This window comes from Nycticebus coucang, chromosome 5 (assembly GCF_027406575.1).
Source record: "Nycticebus coucang isolate mNycCou1 chromosome 5, mNycCou1.pri, whole genome shotgun sequence".
Classification (NCBI taxonomy): domain Eukaryota; kingdom Metazoa; phylum Chordata; class Mammalia; order Primates; family Lorisidae; genus Nycticebus; species Nycticebus coucang.
This window is the reverse complement of record NC_069784.1, coordinates 54,106,977-54,121,642: the sequence shown is the minus strand read 5'-3', so window position 1 is coordinate 54,121,642 and position 14,666 is coordinate 54,106,977. Positions and strand designations below refer to the sequence as shown.

Sequence of the window (14,666 nt, the reverse complement as noted above, 5' to 3'; positions counted from 1 at the left end):
GCCACTTCTGGTGATACTTGGTAAATGTAAAAAAAATAAACCTAGGGCCCAGATGCAGCAGCTCACGTCAGAGAGCAAGTGGATTGCCTGAGCAAGAGTGAGACCCCATTTTTAAAATAGCCAGAGACTCAGCTCGGCGCCTATAGCTCAGCGGTTAGGGCACCAGCCACATACACTGGGGCTGGTGCGTTGGAGCCCAGCTCAGGAATGCTAAACGATAACAACTGCAACAACAACAAATAGCCGGAGGCTGAGGCAAGAGAATAGCTTGAGCCCAAGAGTTTGAGGTTGCTGTGGGCTATGACTGCATGGCACTCTACCAAGGGTGACAAACTGAGACTCTGTCTCAAAAACAAAACAAAAAGATTTAAACCTAGGTCTCATTCTAATTTTTAATTAATTAACTTTTAAAATTAAGCTGAGAGCAGGGGCATGAGCCTGTAATCCCAGCTGCTTAGAAGGCTGAGGCAGGGGCGGTGCCTGTGGCTCAGTCAGTAAGGCACTGGCCCCATACACCGAGGGCAGCGGGTTCAAACTCTGCCCCGGCTGAACTGCAACCAAAAAATAGCTGGGCGTTGTGGCGGGCGCCTGTACTCCCAGCTACTCGGGAGGCTGAGGCAAGAGAATCGCTTAAGCCCAGGAGTTGGAGGTTGCTGTGAGCTGTGTGAGGCCACGGCACTCTACCGAGGGCCATAAAGTGAGACTCTGTCTCTATAAAAAAAAAAAAAAAAGAAGGCTGAGGCAGTAGGATCACATGTGTCAAGGAGCTGGAGGTTGTAGTCAATTATGAACATACCATACCACGGCACTCCAGCCTGAGATCCTGTCTCTTACAAAATGGGGGAGGAGGGCGGCGCCTGTGGCTCAGTGAGTAGGGCGCCGGCCCCATATGCCAAGGGTGGCGGGTTCAAACCCAGCCCCGGCCAAACTGCAACAAAAAAATAGCCGGGCGTTGTGGCGGGCGCCTGTAGTCCCAGCTGCTCGGGAGGCTGAGGCAAGAGAATCGCTGAAGCCCAAGAGTTGGAGGTTGCCGTGAGCTGTGTGACGCCACGGCACTCTACCGAGGGCCATAAAGTGAGACTCTGTCTCTACAAAAAAAAACAAAAAAACAAAAAAAAAAGTGGGGGAGGAAAGAGCAGCACCTGTGGCTCAAAGGAGTAGGACCCCAGGGCCATATACCAGAGGTGGTGGGTTCAAACCCAGCCCCGGGCAAAAAAACTGAAGAAAAAAAAAAAGAGGAAAGTGTAGCAATGATAACCTTGTCAAACTGCACATCAACTTCATAGAAGCCATACCCTGAATCTGCCTATAATTTCTTTCACTAATTTATAAATGTTTGTTTCTGATAAACAGAAATTAAATCAATTTTGTTCCTTTTTTTTTTTTTGCAGTTTTTGGCCGGGGCCAGGTTTGAACTCGCCACCTCTGGCACATGGAGCCAGCGCCCTACTCCTTAAGCCACAGGCACGGCCCAGTTCCTTAAGTTCTCGATTAACTATTTCACAACATTGTACTGGCAAATACTCAAATATTTACTGATTGCTCACTGTATGCCAAGCATTGTTTTAGTTGCTTGGGGATACAGCAGCAAACAAGACATAGCTCTGTCATCTGGTGGGGAGAAGATACAAAATGAGCATACCAAAAATGGTAATTTATATACTGAAAATAAGGTGATGTGATAGCAACTGAAGGGACCACATGAAATAAAGTGAGAGAGAAGACCTCTTTGAGGAAGTTAATATTTCAGCTTGGAATTAAACGATGAGAAAAAGGCAGAACTTAAAGCTGAGAAGGCTGGGTGTGGTGGCTCACTCCTGTAATGGAAGTCCTCTGAAGGCTGTGTGCCTGTAGCTCAGTGGTTAGGGCACCGGCCACATGCACTGGGGCTGGTGGGTTGGAACCCAGCCCTGGCCTGCTAAACAAAAACAAAAACAAACAAACAAAAAAATAGTTGGGCTTTGCAGGGGGCGCCTATACTCCCAGCTACTAGGGAGACTGAGGAGGCAAGAGAATCGCTTACGCCCAGGAGTTTGAGGTTGCTGTGAGCTATGATGCCAGAACACTCTACTGAGGACAAGATAGTGAGACTCCGTCTCAGGAAAAAAAAAAAAAAAATGGGTGCAGCACCTGTGGCTCAGTGGGTAGGGCACCGGCCCCATATACCAAGGGTGGTGAGTTCAAACCCGGCCCCAGCCAAACTGCCTCAAAAAAATAGCCGGGCGTTGTGGTGGGTGCCTGCAGTCCCAGTTACATGGGAGGCCGAGGCAAGGGAATCGCCTAAGACCAGGAGTTGGAGGTTGCTGTGAGCTGTGATGTCACAGCACTCTACTGCGGGCAATAAAGTGAGACTCTGTGTCTACACACACACAAAAAAGGTAGCTCTCTGTGAGGCTGAGGGGGGAGAATCTCTTGAGATCAGGAGTTCAAAACCAGCCTGAGCAAGAGTAAGACCTTGTCTCTACCAAAAACAGGAAAAAAAATAGCCAGGTGTGGTGGTGGGTGCCGGTAGCCCTAGCTATTCAGGAGGCTGAAGCAGGAGGTTCGCTTGAGCCCAAGAGTTTGAGGTTGCAGTGAGCTATGATGACGCCACTGCACTCTAGCTAAAGTGATAGAACAAGACTATCTCAAAAAATAAATAGGCCAGCACAGTGGTTCACACCTATAATCCCAGCACTGTGGGAGGCCAACACGGATGGATCACCTGAGCTCAGGAATTCCAGATCAGCCTGAAAAGAGCAAGACCCCTGTCTCTACTAAAAATAGAAAAAGTAGCAGGATGTTTTGGCAGGTGCCTGGTGGAGAGTGCCTGTAGTCCCACTTACTCAGGAGGCTGAGGCAGGAGGATTGCTTCAGCCCAGGAGTTTGAGGTTGCTGTGAGTTAGGCTGCAGTTAAGGTACTCTAGCCTGGGCGGCGCTTGTGGCTCAGAGGGTAGGTAGGGCACCAGCCCCATATACCGAGGGTGGTGGGTTCAAACCCGGACCCTGCCAAACTGCAACAATAAAAAAAAATAGCTGGGTGTTGTGGCGGGCGCCTGTAATCCCAGCTACTCGGGATGCTGAGACAAGAGAATCACCTAAGCCCAGGAGTTGGAGCTTGCTGTAAGCTATGACGCCATGGCACTCTACTGAGGGTGACAAAGTGAGACTCTGTCTCTATTAAAAAAAAAAAAAAAAAAAAAAAAAGGCGAGGCCTGTAGCTCAAAGGAGTAGGGCGCCGGCACCATATGCCGGAGGTAGCGGGTTCAAATACGCCCCGGCCAAAAACTGCAAAAAAAAAAAAAAAAAAAAAGGGCGACGCCTGTGGCTCAAGGAGTAGGGCGCCGGTCCCATATGCCAGAGATGGCGGGTTCAAACCTAGCCCCGGCCAAAAAAAAAAAAAAAAAAAAATCCAAAAAAAAAAAAGGTACTTTAGCCTGGGCTTGGCGCCTGTAGCTTAAGCGGCTAAGGCGCCAGCCACATATACCAGAGTTGATTGACGGGTTCGAATCCAGCCGGGGCCTGCCAAACAACAATAACTACAACTAAAAAATAGCCGGGCATTGTGGCAGGCGCCTGTAGTTCCAGCTACTTGGGAGGCTGAGGCAAGAGAATCACTTAAGCACAGGAGTTGGAGGTTGCTGTGAACTGTGATGCCATAGCACTCAACCCAGGGTAACAGCTTGAGGCTTTGTCTCAAGAAAAAAAAGGTACTCTAGCCTGGGCAACAGAGGAAGACTCTGTCTCAAAAGATAAATAAACTAAAATAAAAAAGAAAGAATCCTGAGAGGTAGGCAAAGCAGATGGTACAGTATTTTGACCACCATAAACAAAGTTTAAATCCTAACCCTATTACAACAGGATATCACTGGAGGATTTTAAAACAGAGGAATAACAACAGTTATGCTACAGAAAAATCATTTTAGAAAACGATGACAGGGGGCGGCGCCTGTGGCTCAGTGAGTAGGGCGCCGGCCCCATATGCCGAGGGTGGCAGGTTCGGACCCAGCCCCAGGCAAACTGCAAAAGAAAAATAGCCGGGCGTTGTGGCGGGCGCCTGTAGTCCCAGCTGCTCGGGAGGCTGAGGCAAGAGAATCGCGTAACCCCAAGAGTTAGAGGTTGCTGTGAGCCGTGTGACGCCACGGCACTCTACCCCAGGGCGGTACAGTGAGACTCTGTCTCCACAAAAAAAAAAAAACGAAAACGATGACAGGCCAGGCGTGGTGGCTCACTCCTGTATTCCCAGCATTCTGGGAAGCTGAGGCAGGTGGATAGCTTGAGCTCATGAGTTCCAGACCAGCCTGAGCCATAGCGAGACTCCATCTCTACTAAAAATAGAAAAAACTGAGGCAAAAGGATCGCTTGAACCCAAGAGTTGAAGATTGCTGTGAGCTATGATGCCATAGCACTCTACCCAGGGTGACAGCTTGAGACTGTCTCAAAAAAAAAAAAGAAAGAAAGAAAGAAAATGATGATAATGGATGTTATAAACAAGCAAATTTAAAGAAGCCTAAATAAAATCAGTAGAACCCTTCTATGGAGCGTATCTTCAGAGACAGCGCCTTACCTTTTCTAAATTACTTCCCTTAAGTAAACAAAAATCTGTTATTACACATTATGACATATGGGATAAAATACAAATATTACCAGAAAAGCTAACATAGTTACTTAAATTTACTCTGAGGTATAAATTTAAATCATTAAATAATGGAAATTAGAGGGAAAAAAAAGAGAAGCAAAAGTGGCATCAGGAAAATGAACATAAAAGACTGGGAATACCAAAGACACCTGCTTGACAATTTTGCCTAAAGCTCAAATTTTGCCAAACTTAAACTAAACTAGGTCTGTAAAGAAATATGAACTTAAATGAAAATGTGGGTGGTGCCTGTGGCTCAGGGAGTAGGGCAGCGGTCCCATATCCCGAGGGTGGCAGGTTCGAACCTGGCCCCAGCCAAAACTGCAATAACAACAAAAAAAAAACTAAAAAAAAAGAAAATGAAACCCAATGCTATTCTGCCCTTCACCACTCTGTTGCATATTTCTCTCAAAAAGCTTTGTTTACAATGAGACAAATTATGTTCATTAAATGCAAATATGAAACAACTACAAATTACCCTTAACTATTTTAGAAGAGTTAAGTGAAATTTAACTTTCCACTAGAAAACAGCACCAAGGTTTCAGAAAGCTAAAAACACTTAACTATATAAAGTATATAGAATGCACTTCAATAGCCGGGCGTTGTGGTGGGCGCCTGTAGTCCCAGCTACTCGGGAGGCTGAGGCAAGAGAATCGCTTAAGCCCAGGAGTTGGAGGTTGCTGTGAGCTGTGTGAGGCCACGGCACTCTACCGAGGGCCATAAGGTGAGACTCTGTCTCTACAAAAAAAAAAAAAAAAAAAGATATCAACAAAAGAAAGAAGCTCAGGGTCATTATCAACAGTAGAGACAAAACCAAAATTCTGGCTCCAGTATAATCTCATTATTGCTGACTAGAAAAAATACTATAATTGTCACTCATGATCCCACACTGCAGAGATGGGGACCTACCTATTCTTGCAAATGATGTAACCACATAGTTATCACCATAGCCCAAAGGTGAGAAAATGTAAAGTGCTTGCAAACTTTAGAAAAAATGTTCTAGGGTGGCGCCTGTGGCTCAGTGGGTAAGGCGCCAGCCCCATATACCGAGGGTGGTGGGTTCAAACCCAGCCCTGGCCAAATTGCAGCAACAACAACAAAAATAGCCGGGCGTCGTGGCGGGCGCCTGTAATCCCAGCTACTCGGGAGGCTGAGGCAAGAGAATCGCCTAAGCCCAAGGATTTGGAGATTTCTGGACAGACACCACGGCTCTCTACTGAGAGTTAATAAAAGAAACTCTGTCTCAAAAAAAAAATAAGTTTTAAAAAACAGTGGAGATTATGTTCTCAAGTTCACAGTGCTATCACACCTGCATGAAGTATATTAAACATTATTTTACAGAATTAATGTCAAATGTGGGCAGCGCCCCATTTCAATGGCCCCATAGAAGGGTTCTAACTGATTTCATTTTGGCTTCTTTTAATTTGCTTGTTTAGGGCGGCGCCTGTGGCTCAAAGGGGTAGAGCGCCGGTCCCATATACCGAGGTGAAGGTGGCAGGTTCAAACACAGCCCCGGCCAAAAAAATTTGCTTGTTTATAACATCCATTATCATCATTTTCTTTCTTTCTTTCTTTTTTTTTTGAGATAGTATCAAGTTGTCACCCTGGCTCAGTGGGTAGGGCGCCGGCCCGATATACTGAGGGTGGCGAGTTCAAACCCGGCCCCAGCCAAATTGCAACAGAAAAATAGCTGGGTGTTGTGGCAGTCACCTGTAGTCCCAGCTACTTGGGAGGCTGAGGCAAGAGAATAGCCTAAGCCCAGGAGTTGGAAGTTGCTGTGAGCTGTGTGACGCGAGGGTACTCTAACCAGGGTAATAAGTGAGACTCTATCTCTACAAAAATTAAAAAGTTAGGGCAGCGCCTGTGGCTCAATCGGTAAGGCGCCAGCCCCATATACCGAGGGTGGCAGGTTCAAACCCGGCCCCGGCCAAACTGCAACCAAAAAATAGCAGGGCGTTGTGGCAGGCGCCTGTAGTCCCAGCTACTCGGGAGGCTGAGGCAAGAGAATCGCTTAAGCCCAGGAGTTGGAGGTTGCTGTGAGCTGTGTGATGCCACGGCACTCTACCGAGGGCCATAAAGGGAGACTCTGTCTCTACAAAAAAAAAAAAAAATTAAAAAGTTAATGTCAAATCCTGGCCAGGCGCGGTGGCTCACACCTGTAATCATAGCACTCTGAGAGGCTGAGGCAGGTGGAATGCCCTGAGTTCACAGGTTCGAGACCAGCCTGAGCAAGACCCCCACCTCTAAAAATAGCCAGGCATTGTGGTGGGTGCCTGTAGTCCCAGGTACTTGGGAGGCTGAGGCAAGAGAATCACTTGAGCCCAAGAGTTTGAGGTTGCTGTGAGTTATAACGCCATGGCACTCTACTGAGGGTGACGAAGTGAGACTGTCTCCAAAAAAAAAAAAAAATCTACTTCTCAACAGATCTTAAGGTATATTTTAAGACATACTGAGAAGGCTGAGCACTCACAGCAGACACGTGAGTCTTTGATAATGACTGTTAGCACACTTGATGTTTGCACATTCTAATTTCACCTCTTGGCAAGAAAGCAACTATTTGATCTACTATTGGTAAAGACTGTTAATCCTGTCTTGTCTCCAATAACTCCTTAGAATTATTATTCAAAGAACCACAAAACACGTCTCCCAACAACTTTAAAGACAAATGGTTTGAAACGTAGGGCCAATAATTTTGCAAGCTTTACCCATTTGTTCCCTAAAAGACAAACACATCAAAATACTACAGGGTAATGGCAGAAGTGGAGAAAGAAGAAAGAATAACCGGATGATGGGTCTCACTAATGACATGCCATAGACAGGAAGCAAACTCAAATTCAGACAGATATATGTGGAGTAAGGGTTAACCCTTTCTTTTCAGCAGGAAGCTATAGTGACTTCTCCACACTTCCTTCTGTAAGATTTGTGAACTCTTTTGTAAACAATCTATGTTCTAATAGACCTTTTATTTGTAGTAAAAAAGTGGAAAAATCTCCAAAATGAAGACCAAGAAAAAGCAATAACCAGGAAAGAGTACTATAGATTCAAAAAGCATATTTCCTATTGATTACCAATCAAATCAATTTCAGTTTTGTTAAAAGGTATTTCAGGTAATTAAAAAGTAGCCAAATAAGTTTTATATTTTAAGATATTAGTGATGATACTGACCACAGCATCACAGTCGTTTCTGGTCAGTATTCAAGAAAACTGTATTGTACTGCAGCAAACAACAGGTACAGCCAAAATCGGGTGGTCACCTCCTATGCAGAGCTCAAGCTGGTTCTTAACACTTACCCAGGTGAGACCCTCCTTACTACACATCCCAAGTTCTAGGTAATTCATCCACATAAAGGCCCTCCTTCTTACACATCCGAAGTTTTAGGTCAGTGGAGGATACAGAATGGTCCAACATATTCCAGCGAAGTGGCTGGATTTACTACTGCTTGCCGTAGCTTGCCTGCCTACCATCAGGAAAAAACAGATTATGAACACGCCAAGACCTCTAAGAAATAAACTGACGCGACAATTTACCCAAAGGTTCAGTAAAAATCAGCAACATACCTTACAAGGCTCTGAAATGAAAGAATAGGTAAATCTCTATGGATCTCGGCCCAACGGCCCAAGGTCACACGAAGTCAATGGCTAAAAAAATCCAAGAAATGAGCCTCCTGCAATTCTGGACAACCCCTAGGTAGAAATGGAGTCTGGGTCTGGGAATACTTGGGCAAAAGCTTTCAAGCGAACAACCCAGACCGAATGCAGTGGCTCCGTGGAAAAAGCCCAAGGGTTTCATGCCGTATTTCCTTCCATTTCCCTAGTCTTCCCTACCCGAGTCCCCCCCAACACTCACATCTCCGGAGCCACTTCATCCAATGGTAGACGATAGTGCTGTGGTGTTTCTTGTTCTCTATACACCAAGACGACAGGCCTTGAATAGATTCCATGGTGTTAGTTACCGACTGGAATTTTCGATCCAACGAGGACTCCAAAGCCCCTGCCGAGGAGGCCGACGAGGAGGAGGCCTTACTGCTGCCTCCGCCGCCGCCGGCCGCCATCTTCCCGGTTTGCACAAGCGCTCCTGCTCCTCTGGCGGCGGCGGCGGGAGCGGGCAAAACAATCACTGCGAGTGCGTGAAAGCCCGAGGTGGGGAGGGAGGCCAGGGGGTGGGGATGGTGCACGCGCTGAGCTCTTCTGGAAGTACTGACGCGAAGACCAGCTGCTGAGCACGCTGGCGGCTCCTACACGCTGCAAGGAAGGCCTGCGAGTTTATCAATAATGTTCAAGGAATCGTGTTTAAACCAGTCTGTAATCACGGAAGAATTACGCAGAAAACAGGATCTGCAAAATCTTTCAAAACGCCTGGACCCGAAACTAATGGTTTTATAATCTTCGGCTCTCAAAGATGAGGCCCTTCCCCACCCCTATCCCCAGGCAGCGTTACTATATTAAATTTAATACTACCCGACTGCCCCTTCAGTTGCAGAAATCTTTTCTCTCTCCTTTAGACTAGCACAGAAAAGGACCAAAGCTACCTAGAGGGGATTTTTTTTTTCTTTTTTTTTTGCAACGCAATAGCAGCAAAGGAACAGCAACAGTATTGCGCACGCGCTGCTTAGCCCCGCCCCCCAGCTTCCTTCCCAATCTTGAAAGCCAAGGGAGGCGTGATGGCGGGGCAATCTCACCAATCCAGGGTGGAGAAAGAGAAGCGCGCGCAGAAGCTTGCAGGACCCAAGGGCCAAGGGAGGAGTTTCGATGATTTGTGCGCCTGCGCAGTAGCCAAGCGTGCAGCGGGACTGGGAGCAAAAACTGGAAGGGGAGGGTAAGCCAGCTGGTCAAACTAAGGAGAAGTTAGAGGGAAGGGCTCCAGCGCTCCGCCCTACCCCGCCTTTTGCTTCCTAGCTTGGCCGCTCTCTTGGGGCTGTTCAGCTCAAACAACGGGAATCGGAAAATTCCCACGGCCGAGAGGTCACTGTTAGTCTTTGGCGGCTGCGACAGCTGCCGTCGCCGCCAAATCCTTAGAGTACGGACGCTAGAGAAAATGGCTGGTAGCCATCGTGCGGCACCACAGGAGATGCGCATGCGCCAACCCCAGCGAGCCATTCACTACGCAGGCTCATAGACCGAACTGTAGTTCGCGTAATTTTGGACCATACCATTCACAGCCGCCTGAGGAGAAGAGAAGTAAAAAAATTTCCTCGTGATTTTTTCGGGGCAAGGAAAGAGTAAATGGCAAGATAATTACGTCACCATCGCAAGTTATGATACAATCTTACAACTGCATAATCCGTTGTAGGTTACAGAACCTTAGATATCTATTATGTAGATTAGTATAGCGTCAAATTAAATATTCCATCGTATGCGCCTGTCCCAGGTAAATCCTTTGGCCAGATTTGGAGGATCCTATGTTCCCACTGAACACATGTAATTGTATTTTAATTATGTTATGTCTCTCCACTAGACTTACGTTTCTTGGGTCAAAGAATCGTTTTGTCAAGTTGATACCTACTATTATAATTCATAAAAGTTACTAAATGTTCTCCCAAGTTCTGTTTTAAACATTGGGGACTTAATAGAAAAGACAAAAATCCCTTCCTTCTGGGGAATTAGTTGGCAGGAGACCACAAACAAGTATATTTCAGACAGTAATAATTTTTTTTTATTTTTGAGGCAGTCTCAAGCTGTTGCCTTCGGTATAGTGTCGTGGTCTCACAACTCAACAGCAACCTCAAACTCTTGGGCTTACGCGATTCTCTGGCCTCAGCCTCCCAAGTCGGTGGGACTACAGGCGCCCGCCACAACGCCCGGCTATTTTGTTGTTGTTGCAGTTGTCCTTGTTTTAGCAGGCCCAGGCGGGGTTCGAACCCGACAGCCTCGGTGTATGTGGCTGGCGCCCTACCCGCTGAGTTACAGGTGCAGCCTGATAGAGTAATAATTTTTTTTTTTTTTTTTTTTTTGGTAGAGACAGAGTCTCACTGTACCTCCCTCGGGTAGAGTGCCGTGGCGTCACACAGCTCACAGCAACCTCTAACTTTCGGGCTTAACGCGATTCTCTTGCCTCAGCCTCCCTAGCAGTTGGGACTACAGACGCCCACCACAACGCCCGGCTATTTTTTTGTTGTTGTTGTTGCAGTTTGGCCGGGGCTGGGTTTGAACCCGCCAACCTCAGCGTATGGGGCAGGCGCCCTACTCACTGAGCCACAGGCGCCGCCCTAGAGTAATAATTTTTTGTTGTTGTTGTTGTTGAGACAGGGTCCCACCCTATGCCCCTGAGCAGAGTGCAGTGGGCGTGGTAGCTCACCACAACCTCAGACTCGGGCTGCGGGCACCCTGCTGCCTCAGCCTCCGGAAGCCGCTGGGATTACAGGTGCTCGCTGCGGCGCCCGGCTGGGTTTTTCCATTTTTTTCACGAGTCGGGGTCTCACTGTCGCTCAGGCGAGTCATAATTTTTATAAAGAATTTGGTTCGGCACCTGTAGCTCAAGCCGCTAAGGCACCAGCCACATACACCAGAATTGGCGGGTTCGAATCCAGCCCCGGCCTGCCAAACAGCAATAACAACTACAACCAAAAAATGGCTGGGCATTGTGGTGGGCGCCTGTAGTCCCAGCTACTTGGGAGGCTGAGGCAAGAGAATCGCTTAAGCCCAGGAGTTGGAGGTTGCTGTGAGGTGTGATGCCATGGCACTCTACCCAGGGCGGCAACTTGAGGCTCTGTCTCAAAAAACAAAAACAAAAGAATTTATGTGAATGAGAGTGGTGATCCGAGAAGACTCCTCTCCAAGGAGGTGACATTGGCTCCAAACAATGAAAAATAAGGTTGACAGATATGGGAGAGGGAGAGAGGAACGTGCTAGTGGAAGTAACAGTAAGTGCAAAAGCTCTAAGACAGAAATGTCTTAGAGGAATTAGGTGTTATGTATAGGAGGCCATTGGTTTGGACTGACCTCCACTAGTACCAACAAACAAAACCAAAATGGAGTTACTCATGCTAAAGTTCCCCTCCACCAAGCTAAAAGTAAGATCTTTATCTTACCTTCCAGGAAATCAGGAGAGAGAAAGAAAACAAAATCCCTAAACAGGACAGTTTTAGCCAGTATAAGGAAGTCCCCTCTGCTTTAACTTTTACAAAAAAAGCAACTTTAAAATGATGAGTTGAGGGTAGTGCCTGTGGCTCAAGGAGTACCGTGCAGGCCCCATGTACCAGAGGTGGCAGGTTCCAACCGGCCCCGTCCAAAAACTGCAAGAAAAAAAAAAAAGATGAGTTGAGGGCAGCGACTATGGCTCAGTGGATAGAGCTTAGGCCCTATATACCAAGGGTGACGGGTTCAAATCTGACCCCAGCCAAACTGCAACAACAAAAAAGTAGCCAGGCGTTGTGGCGGGCGCTTGTAGTGCCAGCTCTCAGAAGGCTAAGGCAAGAGAATCACCTAAGCCCAGAAGTTGAAGGGCACTCTACCAAGGGCAATAAAGTGAAACTGTGTCTCAAAAAAAAAAAAAAAGAAAATAAATAAAACGATTAGTTGAAGGCCCTGTGCAGTGGCTCAAACCTGTAATCCTAGCACTCTGGGAGGCCCAGGCAGGTGGATTGCTGGAGCTCAGGAGTTCAAGACCAGCCTGAGCAAAAAATAAAAAGCATCTCTAGTAAAAATAGAGAAAAAAGAAAAGCGAGGCAACAGGATTCCTTGAGCCCAAGAGTTGGAGGTTGCTGTGAGCTATGATGATGCCACTGCACTCTACCCAGGGTGGTGACTCCTTCTCAAAAAAAAAAAAAAAAAGTGATGTGTTGAGTTCTCTTTGTTTTGTTTCTGCTTCCCTCAGCCCATTTCAATCTATAGAACCAATCCCTACTTACTCATTGGAACATTCATTCTAGAATGAGGTATTGCCTGATTCTAGAATCACAAATAATAGCCAATTCAGGTCTTTACATTTGTTCTAATTTTGTCTTTTGACACTGTGGCTTGAAGAGAACAAGAGAAGACAAGTGGTAGAATATGAAGTGTAGGAGGGGAAGGGAGAGAGTATACTTGGGGCCTTGTAACTTCTGTAAGAAATTTAAGGCTCGGCACCTGTAGCTCAAGCAGCTAAGGCGCCAGTCATATACACTGCACCTGGAGGTTTCAAAACTAACCTGGGCCCGCCAAACAACAATGACAACTACAACAAAAAAATAGCGGAGGGCCGTGCCTGTGGTTCAGTGAGTAGGGCGCCGGCCCCATATGCCGAGGGTGACGGGTTCAAACCCAGCCCCGGCCAAACTGCAACAAAAAAAATAGCCGGGCGTTGTGGCGGGCGCCTGTAGTCCCAGCTGCTCGGGAGGCTGAGGCAGGAGAATCGCGTAAGCCCAAGAGTTAGAGGTTGCTGTGAGCCGTGTGACGCCACGGCACTCTACCCGAGGGCGGTACAGTGAGACTCTGCCTCTACAAAAAAAAAAAAAATAGCGGGGCGGCGCCTGTGGCTCAAGGAATAGGGCGCCGGTCCCATATGCCGGAGGTGGCGGGTTCAAACTCAGCCCCGGCCAAAAAAACACACAAAAAACAAACAAAAAAACAACAACAACAACAACAACAAAAATAGCGGAGCATTGTGGCGGGCGCCTGTAATCCCAGCTACTTGGGAGGCTGAGGCAGGACAATCACTTAAGGCCAAGAGTTTGAGGTTGCTGAGAGCTCTGATGCTATAGCACTCTACCGAGGGCAACGGTAATGAGACTCTTGTCTCAAAAAAATAAAGTGGACCTGGCGCTGGGCGCCATGTACATGCGGGTCAAGGAGGACAGCAAGACCTGGAACATGCGGGTCAAGGAGGACAGCAAGACCTGGAACCTGATGGCCTTTGCCACAGCCAGCATGGCGTAGCCAGCCACACGCGCCATCGTCTTCAGCAGCTGTGGCCAGGCCACCACCAAAACCGTCTGGTGCGCCGAGATCCTCAACCGCTGCCTGGCGGGCCTGCACCAGGTCACGCAGCTGCTTAAGTGGAGTGTGCGGGAGGTGTGGCAGAGCCTCCCGCCTGGGTCCACGCTGGCTCAGACTACTAGTGAGCCGGCTGCCAGTCTCAGTGTACTTAAGAATGTTCCCGGGCTTGCCATCCTACTTTCCAAGGACGCACTGGATCCACAATAACCTGGTTACCATCCTCCAAACCCCCATCCCAGTCCCTCTTCCCCGTCAACTGCGCCAACGTACAAGAGGAGCCTAGGGGAGCCTGGAGCTGGAGAAGGCTCTGAGAAGGGGTCGCAGCCTGAGCCAGGAGCTGCGGAGGATCGAGGACCAGAAGGCCTGACTGAGAACCCCAGACTCCAGTCTTGGGGCCACCTAGACGGACAGTATCTTATTCCTGGCACCTCCACCTTCAGATGCACCGCCAGCCTTTCATGAGTCGGTCTTCTGGAGCCCACAATCTGGACACAGCTCCTCAGACATGAACCTCCAAGAGAAGGGCCCCAGGGTCCACTACAACATGAGGAAGCTTAATGGGCCCCCCCTACAGCTGTGTTGCCTGAAGATGTGGCATTCTACCTTCACCAGTTCTGGGATATACTGGGAACTTCTTCAGGACGGGAAGGGTAGGCAACCTGGACTCTTTGAACCTTATTTCAAGGGTTAAAGACACTCACCCTTCCCTAGTTCGTCCTGGATTCTGGAAGTCTGGGAGAGCTCTTGGAATTATTCCCACCACAGAGAGGGGGACAGGGGGTAAGAAACTGACTACCTGAGGGCAGGGGAGTCTGAGATATGGGGTTCCTATTCTGCCCCCAACCCCGGGACAGTGTTCTTTCTAATTTTCCTTCCCCTGCCTCTGAGGAGCATCCAGAGATTTCAGTGGCAGAGGCATCTCTGGGGGCTCCATCCCTTTTAACATCTCTCTTCCCTATGCTGTCCGAGAAGGAGAAACTCAGTACAGAACTCTTAATGCCTCCTCCCCTGAACCCTGCAGCTGGAATCATGATTCCAATAAAAGAAACACAACACCCAGCTACTAGGGAGGCTGAGGCAAGAGAATCGCTTCAGCCCAGGAGTTGGAAGTTGCTGTGAGCTGTGTGATGCCATGGCA

General features: G+C 48.0%; 1 protein-coding gene and 1 pseudogene across 4 annotated transcripts in view; one reads left to right on the top strand and one right to left on the bottom strand.

The window, feature by feature from the left end:
• The window catches only part of RPRD2 (regulation of nuclear pre-mRNA domain containing 2), a 98,464-nt gene extending 89,229 nt beyond the window's left edge, over window positions 1-9,235 (bottom strand). For 2 of the 4 annotated variants that reach the window (XM_053590682.1, XM_053590683.1), the window contains exon 1: window positions 8,463-9,235. In XM_053590682.1, coding sequence (XP_053446657.1) covers window positions 8,463-8,667 — 205 coding nt within the window. In that variant the 5' untranslated portion in view covers window positions 8,668-9,235. The remainder of the gene's footprint in view (window positions 1-8,462) is intronic. The other 2 variants (XM_053590678.1, XM_053590679.1) reach the window with 2 other exon arrangements.
• Window positions 9,236-13,363: 4,128 nt separating this feature from the next.
• On the top strand, window positions 13,364-14,666 carry LOC128585481 (ribonuclease P protein subunit p25-like; annotated as a pseudogene).